The 14,650-nt window shown below is 38.5% G+C and overlaps 2 protein-coding genes across 3 annotated transcripts in view; one reads left to right on the top strand and one right to left on the bottom strand.

Moving 5' to 3' along the window:
• The window catches only part of ZNF14 (zinc finger protein 14), a 299,800-nt gene that overhangs the window by 46,799 nt on the left and 238,351 nt on the right, over nt 1-14,650 (top strand). The window lies entirely within an intron of this gene.
• Nucleotides 1-14,650, bottom strand: part of LOC131755822 (mucin-16-like) — a 56,187-nt gene that overhangs the window by 35,381 nt on the left and 6,156 nt on the right. Inside the window, 1 exon segment of the mRNA XM_067033320.1 lies at nt 969-1,079. Coding sequence (XP_066889421.1) covers nt 969-1,079 — 111 coding nt within the window.

The raw sequence follows: 14,650 nt of genomic DNA, 5'->3' as shown, positions 1-14,650 counted from the left end.
AGAAAATGTTAACCCTCTCAGAGTCACTTCAAGACTCTGGACACCAGGGAACTTACTGACCATTCCCGAAGATGGATCAAAGTGTTAGGGTTAGTGGGGTGAGGGCTTTGACCCTCTGGTTTACTCAGGAGAAATTGTTACCTGGAACTCAGTGTACTACATACCCTACAAAGAAGGGCTCTTTGTACAAGGAAGGATGTGTTTAACCTGGACTCTACCCATGCACGAGGCTTTCCCTACCCTATTTTACTTTTCTCCTTGGAGCCTGCCCTTGCAGAACCAGTTTCAGCTTATAACTTCAAGCCTCCACTAGATGTCCCAAATCTTAGCTCACTGAAAAGCCACTTAAGGATTTATATTTGAGAGGCAACAGATTAGAAGGGTGATAAAATTCTTTTCCTTTACCTTCATCCTCTTTCAAACTCATCTCCCTCTCTGAACCCTTTTCCTATCCTTGAGGTAAAGGGCATGTAACTGCCACAGGGATAAGGAAAGCTCGACCTTCTAAGAGCACTCTTTTTTACATTATCCTCACCAACTTGGCATAGCCAAGGACCATGATCCCTTCCTCTACTGTAACAAAAGAAAACTGTATCACCTCAAGTCTGTTTGTGCCCTCCCTGTCAACACAAAATTCCAGTGAGGATCTCCGATTTAGAAAAATCCTTCACCCTGGTGCAAGAGAAAGTGTGGAGGGAACTGACCCTGTGGCATTTTCTCCTGCTGAATTGATTGGCTACTAATCATATAAATTACTAAGGTGAAGCAATAACAGTGTTCCGTTAATACAATCTCTAGGAAAAAAAATAACCAACATCTTTAGAGTGTCAAGAAGCCAAAGAAATCAATTTCAAACCTAGTCATTTTACTTCCTTAAACAATCCAAGTTTTGACCCCAGGGATGAAGAGAGAGGACCCATATGGGTCCTCTTAGACTGGAAGAAAATAGAGATGATGCTCTTACTTACCCACATTGATCATAGTCGTAAGAGATGAGGGGTTACTGGTTGGCCAAGTGGTACTTCCATGTTCTCCTTGACTCAGCTCCCTGGTGGTGATTGCCACACACTCATCAGGGCCTGAAGTAAAAGACAGAGGTGTTACCTTTGCATTCCCTAAGAATATGGACCTATGAGGAACACTCTCACTAGATACTGGCTTAGCAATGCCCTCATTTGTCTGAAAAGGCATTTAAAGAGGAACTGTCTTTTTTACATTAAATCAAACCCTCAAGATGGTCATAAGAGATGGAAAGCTTTTTGTTAATTGTGGGGACTTCTGATCTGATTGGTCTCAACATATAAATTTTTAAAACTATCTGTCTCCTTAGAACAGGTGGGGTCTTCATCACTCTATTATACCTTTTTTCATTCTGAAATATTCATATATAACATGAGTTAAATCCAGCAAAATTGTTGTAGTTATTGAGGAGTCTGGCTCCTCAATAAAAAAAGCTGTGTGTGATTTTTCAGGCCCAACCATAGGCAATTACCTCAAGGATATTAGCTTCAAATAGGAAATCTGTCCTCCCCACACCAGACTTTGTGCACAGCCAATACACTGAAGTTGCTCAAGACAGTTGCAGTCAAGGACTTGGATCCCTCTTGACCAGCCATGCTCTTAGGCATTCCTATACCAGAAGCCTTCATTCCTAGGTCTCTTTATTTATTATTATTTTTTAAATAGATCTTTATTGGAATATAATTGCTTCACAATACTGTGTTAGTTTCTTTTGTACAACAAAGCAAATAAGCATATGTATATGCATGTCCCCATATCCCCTCCCTCTTGAGCCTCCTTCCCATCCTCCCTACCCCACCCCTCTAGTTCACTGAAAAGCACCAAGCCGATCTCCCTGTGCTATGCTGCTGCTTCCCACCAGCCAACTATTTTACATTCGGTAGTGTATATATGTCAATGCTACTCTCACTTCGCCCTAGCTTTGCCTTACCAGCTTCATGTCCATTTTCTATGTCTACCTGTTTATTCCTGCCCTGCAACTAGGTTCATCAGTACAATTTTTTTTTAGATTCCATATATATGCGTTAGTATACGGTATTTGTTTTTCTCTTTCTGACTTACTTCACTCTGTATGACAGACTCTAGGTCCATCCACTTCACTACAAATAATTCAATTTTGTTTCTTTTAATGGCTGAGTAATACTCCATTGTATATATGTGCCACCTCTTTATCCATTCATCTGTCGATGGATACTTAGGTTGTTTCCATGTCCTGGCTACTGTAAATAGAGCTGCAATGAATGTTATGGTACATGACTCTTTTTGAATTATGGTTTTCTCAGGGTATATGCCCAGTAGTGGGATTGCTGATAGTTCTATTTTTAGTTTTTTAAGGAACCTCCATACTGTTCTCCACAGTGGCTGTAACAATTTACATTCCCAGCAACAGTGCAGGAGGGTTCCCTTTTCACCACACCCTTTCCAGCATTTATTGTTTCTAGATTTTTTGAAAATGGCCATTCTGACTGGCGTGAGGTGATACCTTATTGTAGTTTTAATTTGCATTTCTCTAATGATTAATGATGTTGAGCATTCTTTCATGTGTTTGTTGGCAATCTGTATATCTTCTTTGGAGAAATGTCTATTTAGTTCTTCTGCCCATTTTTGGATTGGGTTGTTTGTTTTTTTGATATTGAGCTCCATGAGCTGTTTGTATATTTTGGAGATTAATCTTTTGTCTGTTGTTTCATTTGCAAATATTTTCTCCCATTCTGAGGGTTGTCTTTTGGTCTTGTTTATGGTTTCTTTTGCTGTGCAAAAGCTTTTCAGTTTAGTTAAGTCCCATTTGTTTATTTTTGTTTTTATCTGTTACTCTAGGAGGTGGATCAAAAGAGATCTTGCTGTGGTTTATGTCAGTGTTTTTCCTGTTTTCCTCTAAGAGTTTTATAGTGTCTGGTCTTAGATTGAAATCTTGACTCCATTTGGAGTTTATTTTTGTGTATGGTTTTAGGGAGTGTTCTGATTTCATTCTTTTACATGTAGCTGTCCAGTTTTCCCAGCATCACATATTGAAGAGGCTGTTTTTTCTCCATTGTGTGATCTTGCCTCCTTTGTCATAAATTAGGTACCCATATGTGCGTGGGTTTATCTCTGGATATTCTATCCTGTAACACTGATCAATATTTCTGTTTTTGTGCCAGTACCATACTGTCTTGATTACTGTAGCTTTGTGGTATAGTTTGAAGTTGGGGAGCCTGAGTCCTCCAACTCCGTTTTTCTTTCTCAAGATTGCTATGGCTACTCGGGGTCTTTTGTGTTTCCATATGAATTGTAAAAAATTTTTTTCTAATTCTGTGAAGAATGCCATTGGTAATTTGATAGGGATTGCATTGAATCTGTAGATTGCTTTGGGTAGTATAATCATTTTCACAATATTGATTCTTCCAATCCAAAGAACATAGTATATTTCGCCATCTGTGTATGTCACCTTTAATTTCTTTCATCAGTATTTTATAGTTTCCTGAGTACAAGTCTTTCGCCTCCTTAGGCAGGTTTATTCCTAGGTATTTTATTATTTTTGTTGCAATGGTAAATGAGAGTGTTTCCTTAATTTCTCTTTCTGATTTTTCGTTGTTGGTGTATAGGAATGCCAGGGATTTCTTTGCATTAATTTTGTATCCTGCAACCTAACCAAATTCATTGATTAGTTCTAGTAGTTTTCTGGTGGCAACTTTAGGATTTTCTATGTATAGTATGTCATCAGCAAACACTGACAGTTTTACTTCTTCTTTTCCGATATCTATTCCTTTTATTTCTTTTTCATCTCTGATTGCTGTGGCTAGGACTTCCAAAACTATGTTGAATAAGAGTGGCAAGAGTGGACATCCTTATCTTGTTCCTGATCTTAGTGGAAATGTTTTCATTTTTTCACCATTGAGTGTTATGCTTGCTGTGGGTTTGTTATATATGGCCTTTATTATGTTGAGGTAGGTTCCCCCTATGCCCATTTTCTGGAGAGTTTTTATCATAAATCGGTGTTGAATTTTCTCAAAAGCTTTTTCTATATCTATTGAGATGATCATATGGTTTTTATTCCTTAATTTGTTAATGTGGTGTATCACACTGATTGATTTGCATATATTGAAGAATCCTAGCATCCCTGAGATAAATCCCACTTGATCATGGTGTATGATCCTTTTAATGTGCTATTGGAATCTGTTTGCTAGTATTTTTCTTTAAACATCTTTATTGGATTATAATTGCTTTACAATGGTGTGTTAGTTTCTGCTGTATAACGAAGTGAATCAGCTATATGTACACATATATCCCCACATCTCCTCCCTCTTCCGTCTCCCTCTCACCCTCCTTATCCCACCCCTCTAGGTGGTCACAAAGCATTGAGCTGATCTCCCTGTGCCTGTTTCCCACTAGCTATCTCTTTTACATTTGGTAGTGTATATATGTCCATGCCAGTCTCTCACTTCATCCCAGCTTATGCTTCCCACTCCCCGTGTCCTCAAGTCCATTCTCTACCTCTGCGTCTTTATTCCTGTCCTCCCCTTGGTTCTTCACAACCACTTTTTTCCCAATATTCCATATATATTTGTTAGCATATGACATTTGTTTTTCTCTTTCTGACTTACTTCACTCTGTATGACAGTCTCTAGGTCCATCCACCTCACTACAAATAATTCAATTTCCTTTCTTTTAATGGCTGAGTAATATTCCATTGTATATATGTGCCATATATTTATCCATTCATCTGTCGATGGACACGTAGGTTGCTTCCATGTCCTGGCTATTGTAAATTAGAGCTGCAGTGAACATTGTGGTACATGACTCTTTTTGAATTATGGTTTTCTCAGGGTATATACCCAGTAGTGGGATTGCTGGGTTGTATGGTAGTTCTATTTTTAGTTTTTTAAGGAACCTCCATACTGTTCTCCATAGTGGCTGTATCAATTTACATTCACACCAGCAGTGCAAGAGAGTTCCCTTTTCACCACACCCTCTCCAGCATTTATTGTTTGTAGATTTTTTTATGATGGCCATTCTGATGGGTGTGAGGTGATACCTCATTGTAGTTTTGATTTGCATTTCTCTAATGATTAGTGATATTGAGCATCCTTTCATGTGTTTGTTGGCAATCTGTATATCTTCTTTGGAGAAATGTCTATTTAGGTCTTCTACCCATTTTTGGATTGGGTTGTTTGGTTTTTCTTTTTAATTTAATTTAATTTATATTTTATACAGCAAGTTTTATTAGTTATCTCTTTTATACATATTAGTGTATATATGTCAATCCCAATCTCCCAATTAATCACACCATCACCACCCCACCCCCGCCACTTTCCCCCCTTGGTGTCCATATGTTTGTTCTCTACATCTCTGTCTCTATTTCTGCCCTGCAAACCAGTTCATCTGTACCATTTTTCTAGGTTCCACATATATGCGTTAATATACGATATTTGTTCTTGTCTTTCTGACTTACTTCACTATGTATGACAGTCTTTAATCCATCCATGTCTCTACAAGTGACCCAATTTCATTCTTTTTTATGGCTGAGTAATATTCCATTATATATATGTACCACATCTTCTTTATCCATTCATCTGTCAATGGGCGTTTAGGTTGCTTCCATGACCTGGCTGTTGCAAATAGTGCTGCAATGAACATTGGGGTGCATTGTCTTTTTGAATTATGGTTTTCTCAGGGTATATGCCCTGTAGTGGGATTACTGGGTCATATGGTAGTTCTAGTTTTAATTTTTTAAAGCAACCTCCATACTGTTCTCCATAGTGGCTGTATCAATTTACATTCACACCAACAGTGCAAAAGGGTTCCCTTTTCTCCACACCTGCTCCAGCATTTGTTGTTTGTAGATTTTCTGATGATGCCCATCCTAACTGGTGTGAGGTGATACCTCATTGTAGTTTTGATTTGCATTTCTCTAACAATTAGTGATGTTGAGCAGCATTTCTTTTCATGTGCTTCTTGGCCATCTGTATGTCTTCTTTGGAGAAATGTCTGTTTAGGTCTTCTTCTCATTTTTGGATTGGGTTATTTGTTTTTTTGATATTGAGCTGCATGAGCTGTTTATATATTTTGGAGTTTAATCCTTTGTCAGTTTATTGGTTTGCAAATATTTTCTGCCATTCTGAGGGTTGTCTTTTTGGCTTGTTTGTAGTTTCCTTTGCTTTGCAAAAGCTTTTAAGTTTCATTCGGTCCCATTTGTTTAGTTTTGTTTTTATTTCCATTACTCTAGGAGGTGGATCAAAAAAGATCTTGCTGTGATTTATGTCAAAGTGTGTTCTTCCTGTTTTCCTCTAAGAGTTTTATAGTGTTCAGTCTTACATTTAGGTCTCTAATCCATTTTGAGTTTATTTTTGTGTATGGTGTTAGGGAGTGTTCTAGTTTCATTCTTTTACATGTAGCTGTCCAGTATTCCCAGCATCACTTATTGAAGGCTGTCTTTTCTCTATTGTATATCCTTGCCTCCTTTGTCATAGATTAGTTGACCATAGGTGTGTGGGTTTATGTCTGGGATTTTCATCCTGTTCCATTGATCTATATTTCTCGTTTTGTGCCAGTATCATATTGTCTTGATGACTGTAGCTTTGTAGTATAGTCTGAAGTCAGGGAGTCTAATTCCTCCAGCTCTATTTTTTTCCCCTCAACACTGCTTTGGGTATTCGGGGTCTTTTGTGTCTCCATACAAATTTTAAGGTTTTTTGTTCTAGTTCTGTAAAAAATGCCATTGGTAATTTGATAGGGATTGCATTGAATCTGTAGATTGCTATGGGTAGTATAGTCATTTTCCCAATATTGATTCTTCCAATCCAAGAACATGGTATACCTCTCCATCTGCTTGTGTCATCTTTGATTTCTTTCATCAGTGTCTTATAGTTTTCTGCATACATTTCTTTTACCTTCTTAGGTAGGTTTATTTCTAGGTATTTTATTCTTTTTGTTGCAGTGGTGAATGGGATTATTTCTTTAATTTCTATTTCTGATTTTTCATTGTTAGTGTATAGGAATACGAGAGATTTCTGTGCATTAATTTTGTATCCTGCAACTCTACCAAATTCATTGATTAGCTCTAGCAGTTTTCTGGTGGCATCTTTAGAGTTCTCTATGTATACAATCATGTCTTCTGCAAACAGGGACAGTTTTACTTCTTCTTTTCCAATTTATATTCCTTTTATTTCTTTTTCATCTCTGATTGCTGTGGGTAGGACTTCCAAAACTATGTTGAATAATAGTGGCAAGAGTGAACATCCTTGTCTTGCTCCTGATCTTAGTGGAAATGCTTTCAGTTTTTCACCATTGAGAATGATATTTGCTGTGGTTTTGTCGTATATGACCTTTATTATGTTGAGGTAGGTTCCCTCTATGCCCACTTTCTGGAGAGTTTGTATCATAAATGGGTGTTGAATTTTGTCAAAAGCTTTTTTTGCATCTATTGAGATGATCATATGCCTTTTATTCTTCAATTTGTTAATATGGTGTATCACATTGATTGATTTGCATATATTGAGGAATGCTTGCATCCCTGGGATAAATCCCACTTGATCATGGGGTATGATCCTTTTAATGTGTTGTTGGATTCTGTCTGCTAGTATTTTGTTGAGGATTTTTGCATCTATATTCATCAGTGATATTGGTATGTAATTTTCTTTTTTTGTAGTAGCTTGTGTTTCCTTATTTATTTTCATTTTGGATGATCTGTCCATTGGTGAAAGTGGGGTGTTAAAGTCCCCTACTATGAATGTGATACTGTTGATTTCCCCTTTTATGGCTGTTAGTATTTGCCTTATGTACTGAGGTGCTCCTATGTTGGGTGCATATATATTTATAAGTGTTATATATTCTTCTTGGATTGATCCCTTGATCATTATGTAGTGTCTTTCCTTGTCTCTTGTAACATTCTTTATTTTAAAGTCTATTTTATCTGATATGAGTATTGCTACTCCAGCTTTCTTTTGATTTTCATTTGCATGGAATATCTTTTTCCATCCCCTCACTTTCAGTCTGTATGTGTCCCTAGGGCTGAAGTGGGTCTCTTGTAGACAGCATATATATGGGTCCTGTTTTTGTATCCATTCAGCGAGCCTGTGGCTTTTGGTTAGAGCATTTAATCCATTCACGTTTAAGGTAGTTATCAATATGTATGTTCCTATTACCATTTTCTTAATTCTTATGGGTTTGTTTTTGTAGGCCCTTTTCTTCTCTTGTGTTTCCCACCTAAAGAAGTTCCTTTAGCCTTTGTTGTAGAGCTGGTTTGGTGGTGCAGAATTCTATTAGCTTTTGCTTGTCTGTAAAGCTTTTGATTTCTCCTTGAAATCTGAATGAGATCCTTGCCAGGTAGAGTAATCTTGGTTATAGGTTCTTCCCTCTCATCACTTTAAATATATCATGCCAGTCTCTTCTGGCTTGTAGAGTTTCTGCTGGGAAATCAGCTGTTAACTTTATGGGAGTTCCCTTGTATGTTTCATTTTTCCCTTGTTGCTTTCAATAATTTTTCTTTCTCTTTAACTTTTATCAATTTGATTACTATGTGTCTCAGCATTTTTCTCTTTGGGTTTATCCTGTCTGGGACTCTCTGTGCTTCCTGGACTTTGGTGGGTATCTCCTTTCCCATGTTAGTGAAATTTTTGACTATAATCTCTTCAAATACTTTCTCGGGTCCTTTCTCTCTCTTCTCTGTCTGGGACCGCTATAATGCGAATGTTGGTGCATTGAATGTTGTCCCAGAGGTCTCTTAGGCTGTCTTCATTTCTTTTCATTCTTTTTTCTTTATTCTGTTCCGCAGCAGTAAATTCCACCATTCTGTCTTCCAGATCACTTATCCATTCTTCTGCCTCAGTTATTCTGCTATTGATTCTTTCTCCTGTATTTTTCATTTCAGTTATTGTATTGTTCATCTCTGTTTGTTCTTTAATTCTTCTAGGTGTTTGTTCTTTAATTCTTCTAGGTCTTTTTTAAACATTTCTTACATCTTCCTGATCTTTGCCAACATTCTTTTTCAGAGGTCCTCAATCATCTTCACTATCATTATTATGAATTCTTTTTCTGGAAGGTTGCCTATCTCCATTTCATTTAGTTGTTTTTCTGGGGTTTTATCTTTCTCATTCATCTGGTACAAAGTCCTCTGCCTTTTCATTGTGTCTATCTTTCTGTGAATGTGGTTTTTCTTCCACAGGTTGCAGAATTGTAGTTCTTCTTGCTTCTGCTGTCTTCCCTCTGGTGGATGAGACTATCTAAGAGGCTTGTGCAAGCCTCCTGATGGGAGGGACTGGTGATGGGTAGAGCTGGGTGTTGCTCTGGTGGGCAGAGCTCAGTAAAACTTTAATTCACTTGTTGGCTGATGGGTGGGGTTGGGTTCCCTCCTTGTTGGTTGTTTGGCCTGACGTGACCCTGCACTGGAGCATACCCAGCTCTTTGCTGGGGCTAATGGGAGGGCTCACACCAAGGAGTACTTCCCAGAACCTCTGCTGCCAGTGTCCTTGTCCCCACAGTGAGCCACAGCCATCCCCTGCCTCTGCAGGAGACCCTCCAGCAATAGCAGGTAGGTCTGGTTCAGTCTCCCATGGGGTCGCTGCTCCTTCCTCTGGGTCCCGATGTGCACATTAATTTGTGTGTGTCCTCCAAGCATGGAGTCTGTGTTTCCCCCAGTCCTGTCGAAGTCCTGCAATCAAATCCAGCTATATTTCAAGGTGTGATTCTCTAGGAATTCCTCCTCCTGTTGCCGGACCCCCAGGTTAGGAAGCCTGACATGGGGCTCAGAACCTTCACTCCAGTGGGTGGACTTCTGTGGTATAAGTGTTCTCCAGTTTGTGAGTCACCCACCCAGCAGTTATGGGATTTGATTTTATTGTGATTGCACCCCTCCTACCATCTCATTGTGGCTTCTCCTTTGTCTTTGGCTGTGGGGTATCTTTTTTGGTGAATTCCAGTGTCTTCCTGTCGATGATTGTTCAGCAGTTCTTTGTGATTCTGGTGCTCTCACAAGAGGGAGTGAGAGCACGTCCTTCTACTACGCCATCTTGAACCAATCTCCAGGTTGTTTGTTTTTTTGATATTGAGCTGCATGAGCTGCTTGTATATTTTGGAGATTAATCCTTTGTCAGTTACTTCATTTGCAAATATTTTCTCCCATTCTGAGGGTTATCTTTTTGTCTTGGTTATGGTTTCCTTTGCTGTGCAAAAGCTTTTAAGTTTCATTAGGTCCCATTTGTTTATTTTTGTTTTTATTTCCATTTCTCTAGGAGGTGGGGCAAAAAGGATCTTGCTGTGATTTATGTCATAGAGTGTTCGGCCTATGTTTTCTTCTAAGAGTTTTATAGTGTCTGCCCTTACATTTAGGTCTTTAATCCATTTTGAGTTCATTTTTGTGTATGGTGTTAGGGAGTGTTCTAATTTCATTCTTTTACATGTAGCTGTCCAGTTTTCTCAGCACCACTTATTGAAGAGGCTGTCTTTTCTCCATTGTATATTCTTGCCTCCTTTATCAAAGATAATGTGACCATATGTGCGTGCGTTTATCTCTGGGGATTTCTATCCTGTTCCATTGATCTGTATTTCTGTTTTTGTACCAGTACCATTCTATCTTGATGACTGTAGGTTTGTAGTATAGTCTGAAGTCTGGGAGCATGATTCCTCCAGCTCTGTTTTCCTTTCTCAAGATTGCTTTGGCTATTCGGAGTCTTTTGTGTTTCCATACCAATTGTTAAATTCTTTTTTCTAGTTCTGTGAAAAATGGCATTGGTAGCTTGATACAGATTGCATTGAATCTGTATATTGCTTTGGGTAGTATAGTCATTTTCACAATGTTGATTCTTCCAATCCAAGAACATGGTATATCTCTCCATCTGTTTGTATCATCTTTAATTTCTTTCATCAATGTCTTATAGTTTTCTGCATACAGGTCTTTTGTCTCCTTAGGTAGGTTTATTCCTAGGTATTTTATTCTTTCTGTTGCAATTGTAAATGGTAGTGTTTCCTTAATTTCTCTTTCAGATTTTTCATCATTAGTGTCTAGGAATGCAAGAGATTTCTGTGCACTAATTTTGTATCCTACTACTTTACCAAATCCATTGGTTAGCTCTAGTAGTTTTCTGGTAACATCTTTAGGATTCTCTATGTATAGTATCATGTCATCTGCAAACAGTGACAATTTTACTTCTTTTCCGATTTGGATTCCTTTTATTTCTTTTTCCTCTCTGTTTCCTGTGGCTTTTTGGGGTCTTTTGTGGTTCCATATAAATTTTAGGATTTAAAAATTCTATTTCTGTGAAAAATGTCATTGGAATTTTGATAGGGATTGCACTGAACACTCATAAACTGTTGGTGTTCATGTAAATTGGTGCAGTCACTATGTAAAACAGTCTAAAGTTTCCTCAAAAAAGTAATAATAGAACTACAATATGATTCAGCTATTTCACTTCTGGGCATTTATCCAGAGAATATCAAAACACTAATCTGAAAAAAATATATGCACCCCTCTGTTCATTGCAGCATTACTTACAATAGCCAAGATATTGAAACAACCTAAATGCCCATCAGTGAATGAAAAGATAAAGAATGTGTGTGACACACACATACTGGACTACTACTCAGTCATAAAAAATATGAAATCTTGCCATTTGTGACAACATGTGTGGATCTAGAGGGTATTATGCTAAATGGAATAAGTCAGACAGAGAAAGTCAAATACCATATGATCTCACTTAGTTGTGGAATATAAAAACCAAACATATAAATAAAATACTGCATAAATAAAACAGAATTTTTTTAAAAATAACTGAACAAACCAAACCAAACAAAAACAAACACATAGGTACAGAGAACATAGTACAGGTTACCAGAAGGGAAATGGAATGGGTGGAGGACGAAATGAGTTAAGAAGATCAACCCTATGGTGATGGAGGAAACTAAGCTTTTGGTGGTGAGCATGCTGTAGTGTATATAGAAGTCAAAATATTATGTTGTATACATGAAATTTATATAATGTTATAAACCAATGCTACCTCAATAAATGAAAAAAAACCCACACAGTTCAAGCATTTCCTCCTCTGGAAAGTCTTCTTTAAAGCTGTGATGTTGTAATTTATAATAAGAAATATGTATTTGGTCTTTGTCCCCATTTCTGGCAAAGAGCTCCTAATACCCTTGGAATTTCCTGCAAAATGAGAGCAATAAAGGTACCTTTTGTCATGTTAATGAGATGACTTTAAAAATTGATGTATAGTTGATTTACAGTAATATATTAGTTTCAGATGTATAGCCTAGTGATTCAGTATTTCTACAGCTTATATATACTCAATTAAAAACTATTACAAGGTAACAGTTTTACTTCCCTGTGCAATACAATATATCCTTGTTGCTTACTATTTTATATTGGGTTGGCAAAAAAGTTCGTTTGGTTTTAAGCAAAAATAAAAGACACATTTTTCATTTTCACCAAGAACTTTATTGAACAACGTATTCATTAACCGAACGAACTTTTTGGCCAACCCAATACACAGTGGTTTGTATCTCTTAACCCCCTACTCCTAACCTGCCCCTCCCCCTTCCCTCTCACCTTTGGTAACCACTCTTTCGTTTTCCATATCGTTGAGTCTGTTTCTCTTTCGCATATACATTCATTTATATATTTGTTTAGATTTCACATATAAGTGGTATGATTTCACATATAAGTGATATCGTACAATATTTGTCTTTCTCTGTCTTATTTCACTAAGCATAATATTCTCTAGGTCCACCCACATTGCTGCAAATGGCAGAATAATACACCATGATCGAGTTGGATTGAATTCTGTGTAAATGCTCCCAGAAGCCCTAACAGAGATAAGCAAATGGAAGGAAAACACTGGGGACATTACTCCCAAGGACACACAGCCACCAATGCCAAGAACCCCAGCGCACACACACACACCCCTGCTGAATGGCACTAAGTTATCCACATAACATAATAATTCATTATCATTATTTCCACCCTATAAGCTTCTGGGTTGGAAGGAGCCAGCTTCCTAGAACCCAGGGGAGGAGAAGAGTCTGTGATAAGATAGGGCCATCCCAGCCCCCCTCATACTGACTGGCTGAACCCCTAATAAGAAGGCACATATCCTAAAGAGAGGTGGTCTGATGCACAGCCTGAATCCTTTGGGGACTTCACCTAGAAGAAGCAAGAAGTTGCCTCCTCCTCTTGCCCCAAGGTTGAGCAGGGATTCAGCTCCGTAGCGGCAAGGGCTCTGAGTGAGGGTCCACATCCAGTTCTGTTGTGACCCGACTTCTCTGGGGCCTTCTGTCCTATCCTGAGCAGGCTGCTTCTTTCTCAGGGTCCAGGTTAGGGTGCTTTCTGCCCTTAAAGCTCAGTAGAGGGGAGGGGACCTCTCAGATGCAGGTAGCACTCATCTGCTATCAGGTCCCACTGAGCTAAGCACTCAAACATGCAAACTAGCCCTCGAAAATGAATACAAGGAAAGTGCAGTAGGGATGCAGTGACCTGCAGGTCCAGAATTTATTGTCTCCTGGGGCTTCCTGGTGTTATTATCTTTAGTCACTGGTTCTGAATGGCTCCAGAGGGTCACCGGCCTGCACTGGGTGCTTTCCATATGCCTTCTTTGTTAGTCAGTGAAATTATTTCCATTTTACATATGGACAAACTGAGGCACAAAGTGGCAACACTTTCCAAGGTAATGTAGCTAATGAAGGGCAACGCTGATGACTGGGTCTATGTTTTTTGGACTCTGCATCCCACTGCCGGTTGCTGCTGGGAGTACCTCTTCATTTGGTTGCATCCACCCTGCCAGGTCCCAGATACCAGAGGCCTGGTCCTTCCTCCCCAGCAGGCAAATTGCAGGCTCTCTCACCCCTAGAGCTGAGGAGCCAACCTTGCTTATAAGTAGCAGGGGTGAAATCAGACATAAATGGCTTCCTTTAAGGTGGTGGTTGAGGGCAAGACCCCCGGACTCCGGGGGATCTTGCAGGAGTTTGCCCTTGATAACCCAGAGGATGATGACTAGCCTACAAAGCTTAGGGACTTAAGGTTTAAAAAAAAAAAAAAAAAATGACCCTACAGCTACACTACTTCTTAACAATAATGATAGGTTTGATCTCTTTCTTCTAGAGGCTGTCAATCTGGCTTTTTCTTGTTCTTCTTTCATTTGTTGCATTCAGCAAACCTAAAATATTAGGTAAATACATCTATTGTGATTACCCTATCACAATACTCATTAAATAAACATATGTATGTAAATATGTTCTTAGGATTCTGAATATTTAACCAGAAAAAAACGTGGAGTTTTGTTACACATTTTAAATGTCAATTCTTATTTTTGTAGATTAATACATTTATATTTCTAATAAATTTCTAACATACTTTTATCAAAAAAAAGGATGAGGAGGATAGAATAAAAAAATAAAAAGCAAAAATGAAAATGATTGTGACGATGAGGGTAATAAATTTAGGAAGTAGGGAGTCTCAGACAACTCAGAACAGATCCTAAAACATGAATGCAGCCAGAATTCAGAATTCCTGCTCATCCACCCAGGGGAAAGCTGCCCACCTGCACGGCCCAGCACACCACAGAAGGCAGAGGCTCATTCCTTGTAAACTGAGTGACGCTGGAAGGAGGCAAAGCCCAGGGCTTTTCCTTCATCCAGCTGGGTTCTCCCCAGCGTGGGG

The sequence above is a fragment of the Kogia breviceps genome, chromosome 4, assembly GCF_026419965.1.
Source record: "Kogia breviceps isolate mKogBre1 chromosome 4, mKogBre1 haplotype 1, whole genome shotgun sequence".
Taxonomy (NCBI): domain Eukaryota; kingdom Metazoa; phylum Chordata; class Mammalia; order Artiodactyla; family Physeteridae; genus Kogia; species Kogia breviceps.
Note: the sequence above shows the minus strand (reverse complement) of the source record. Positions and strands in the feature narration are given on the sequence as shown.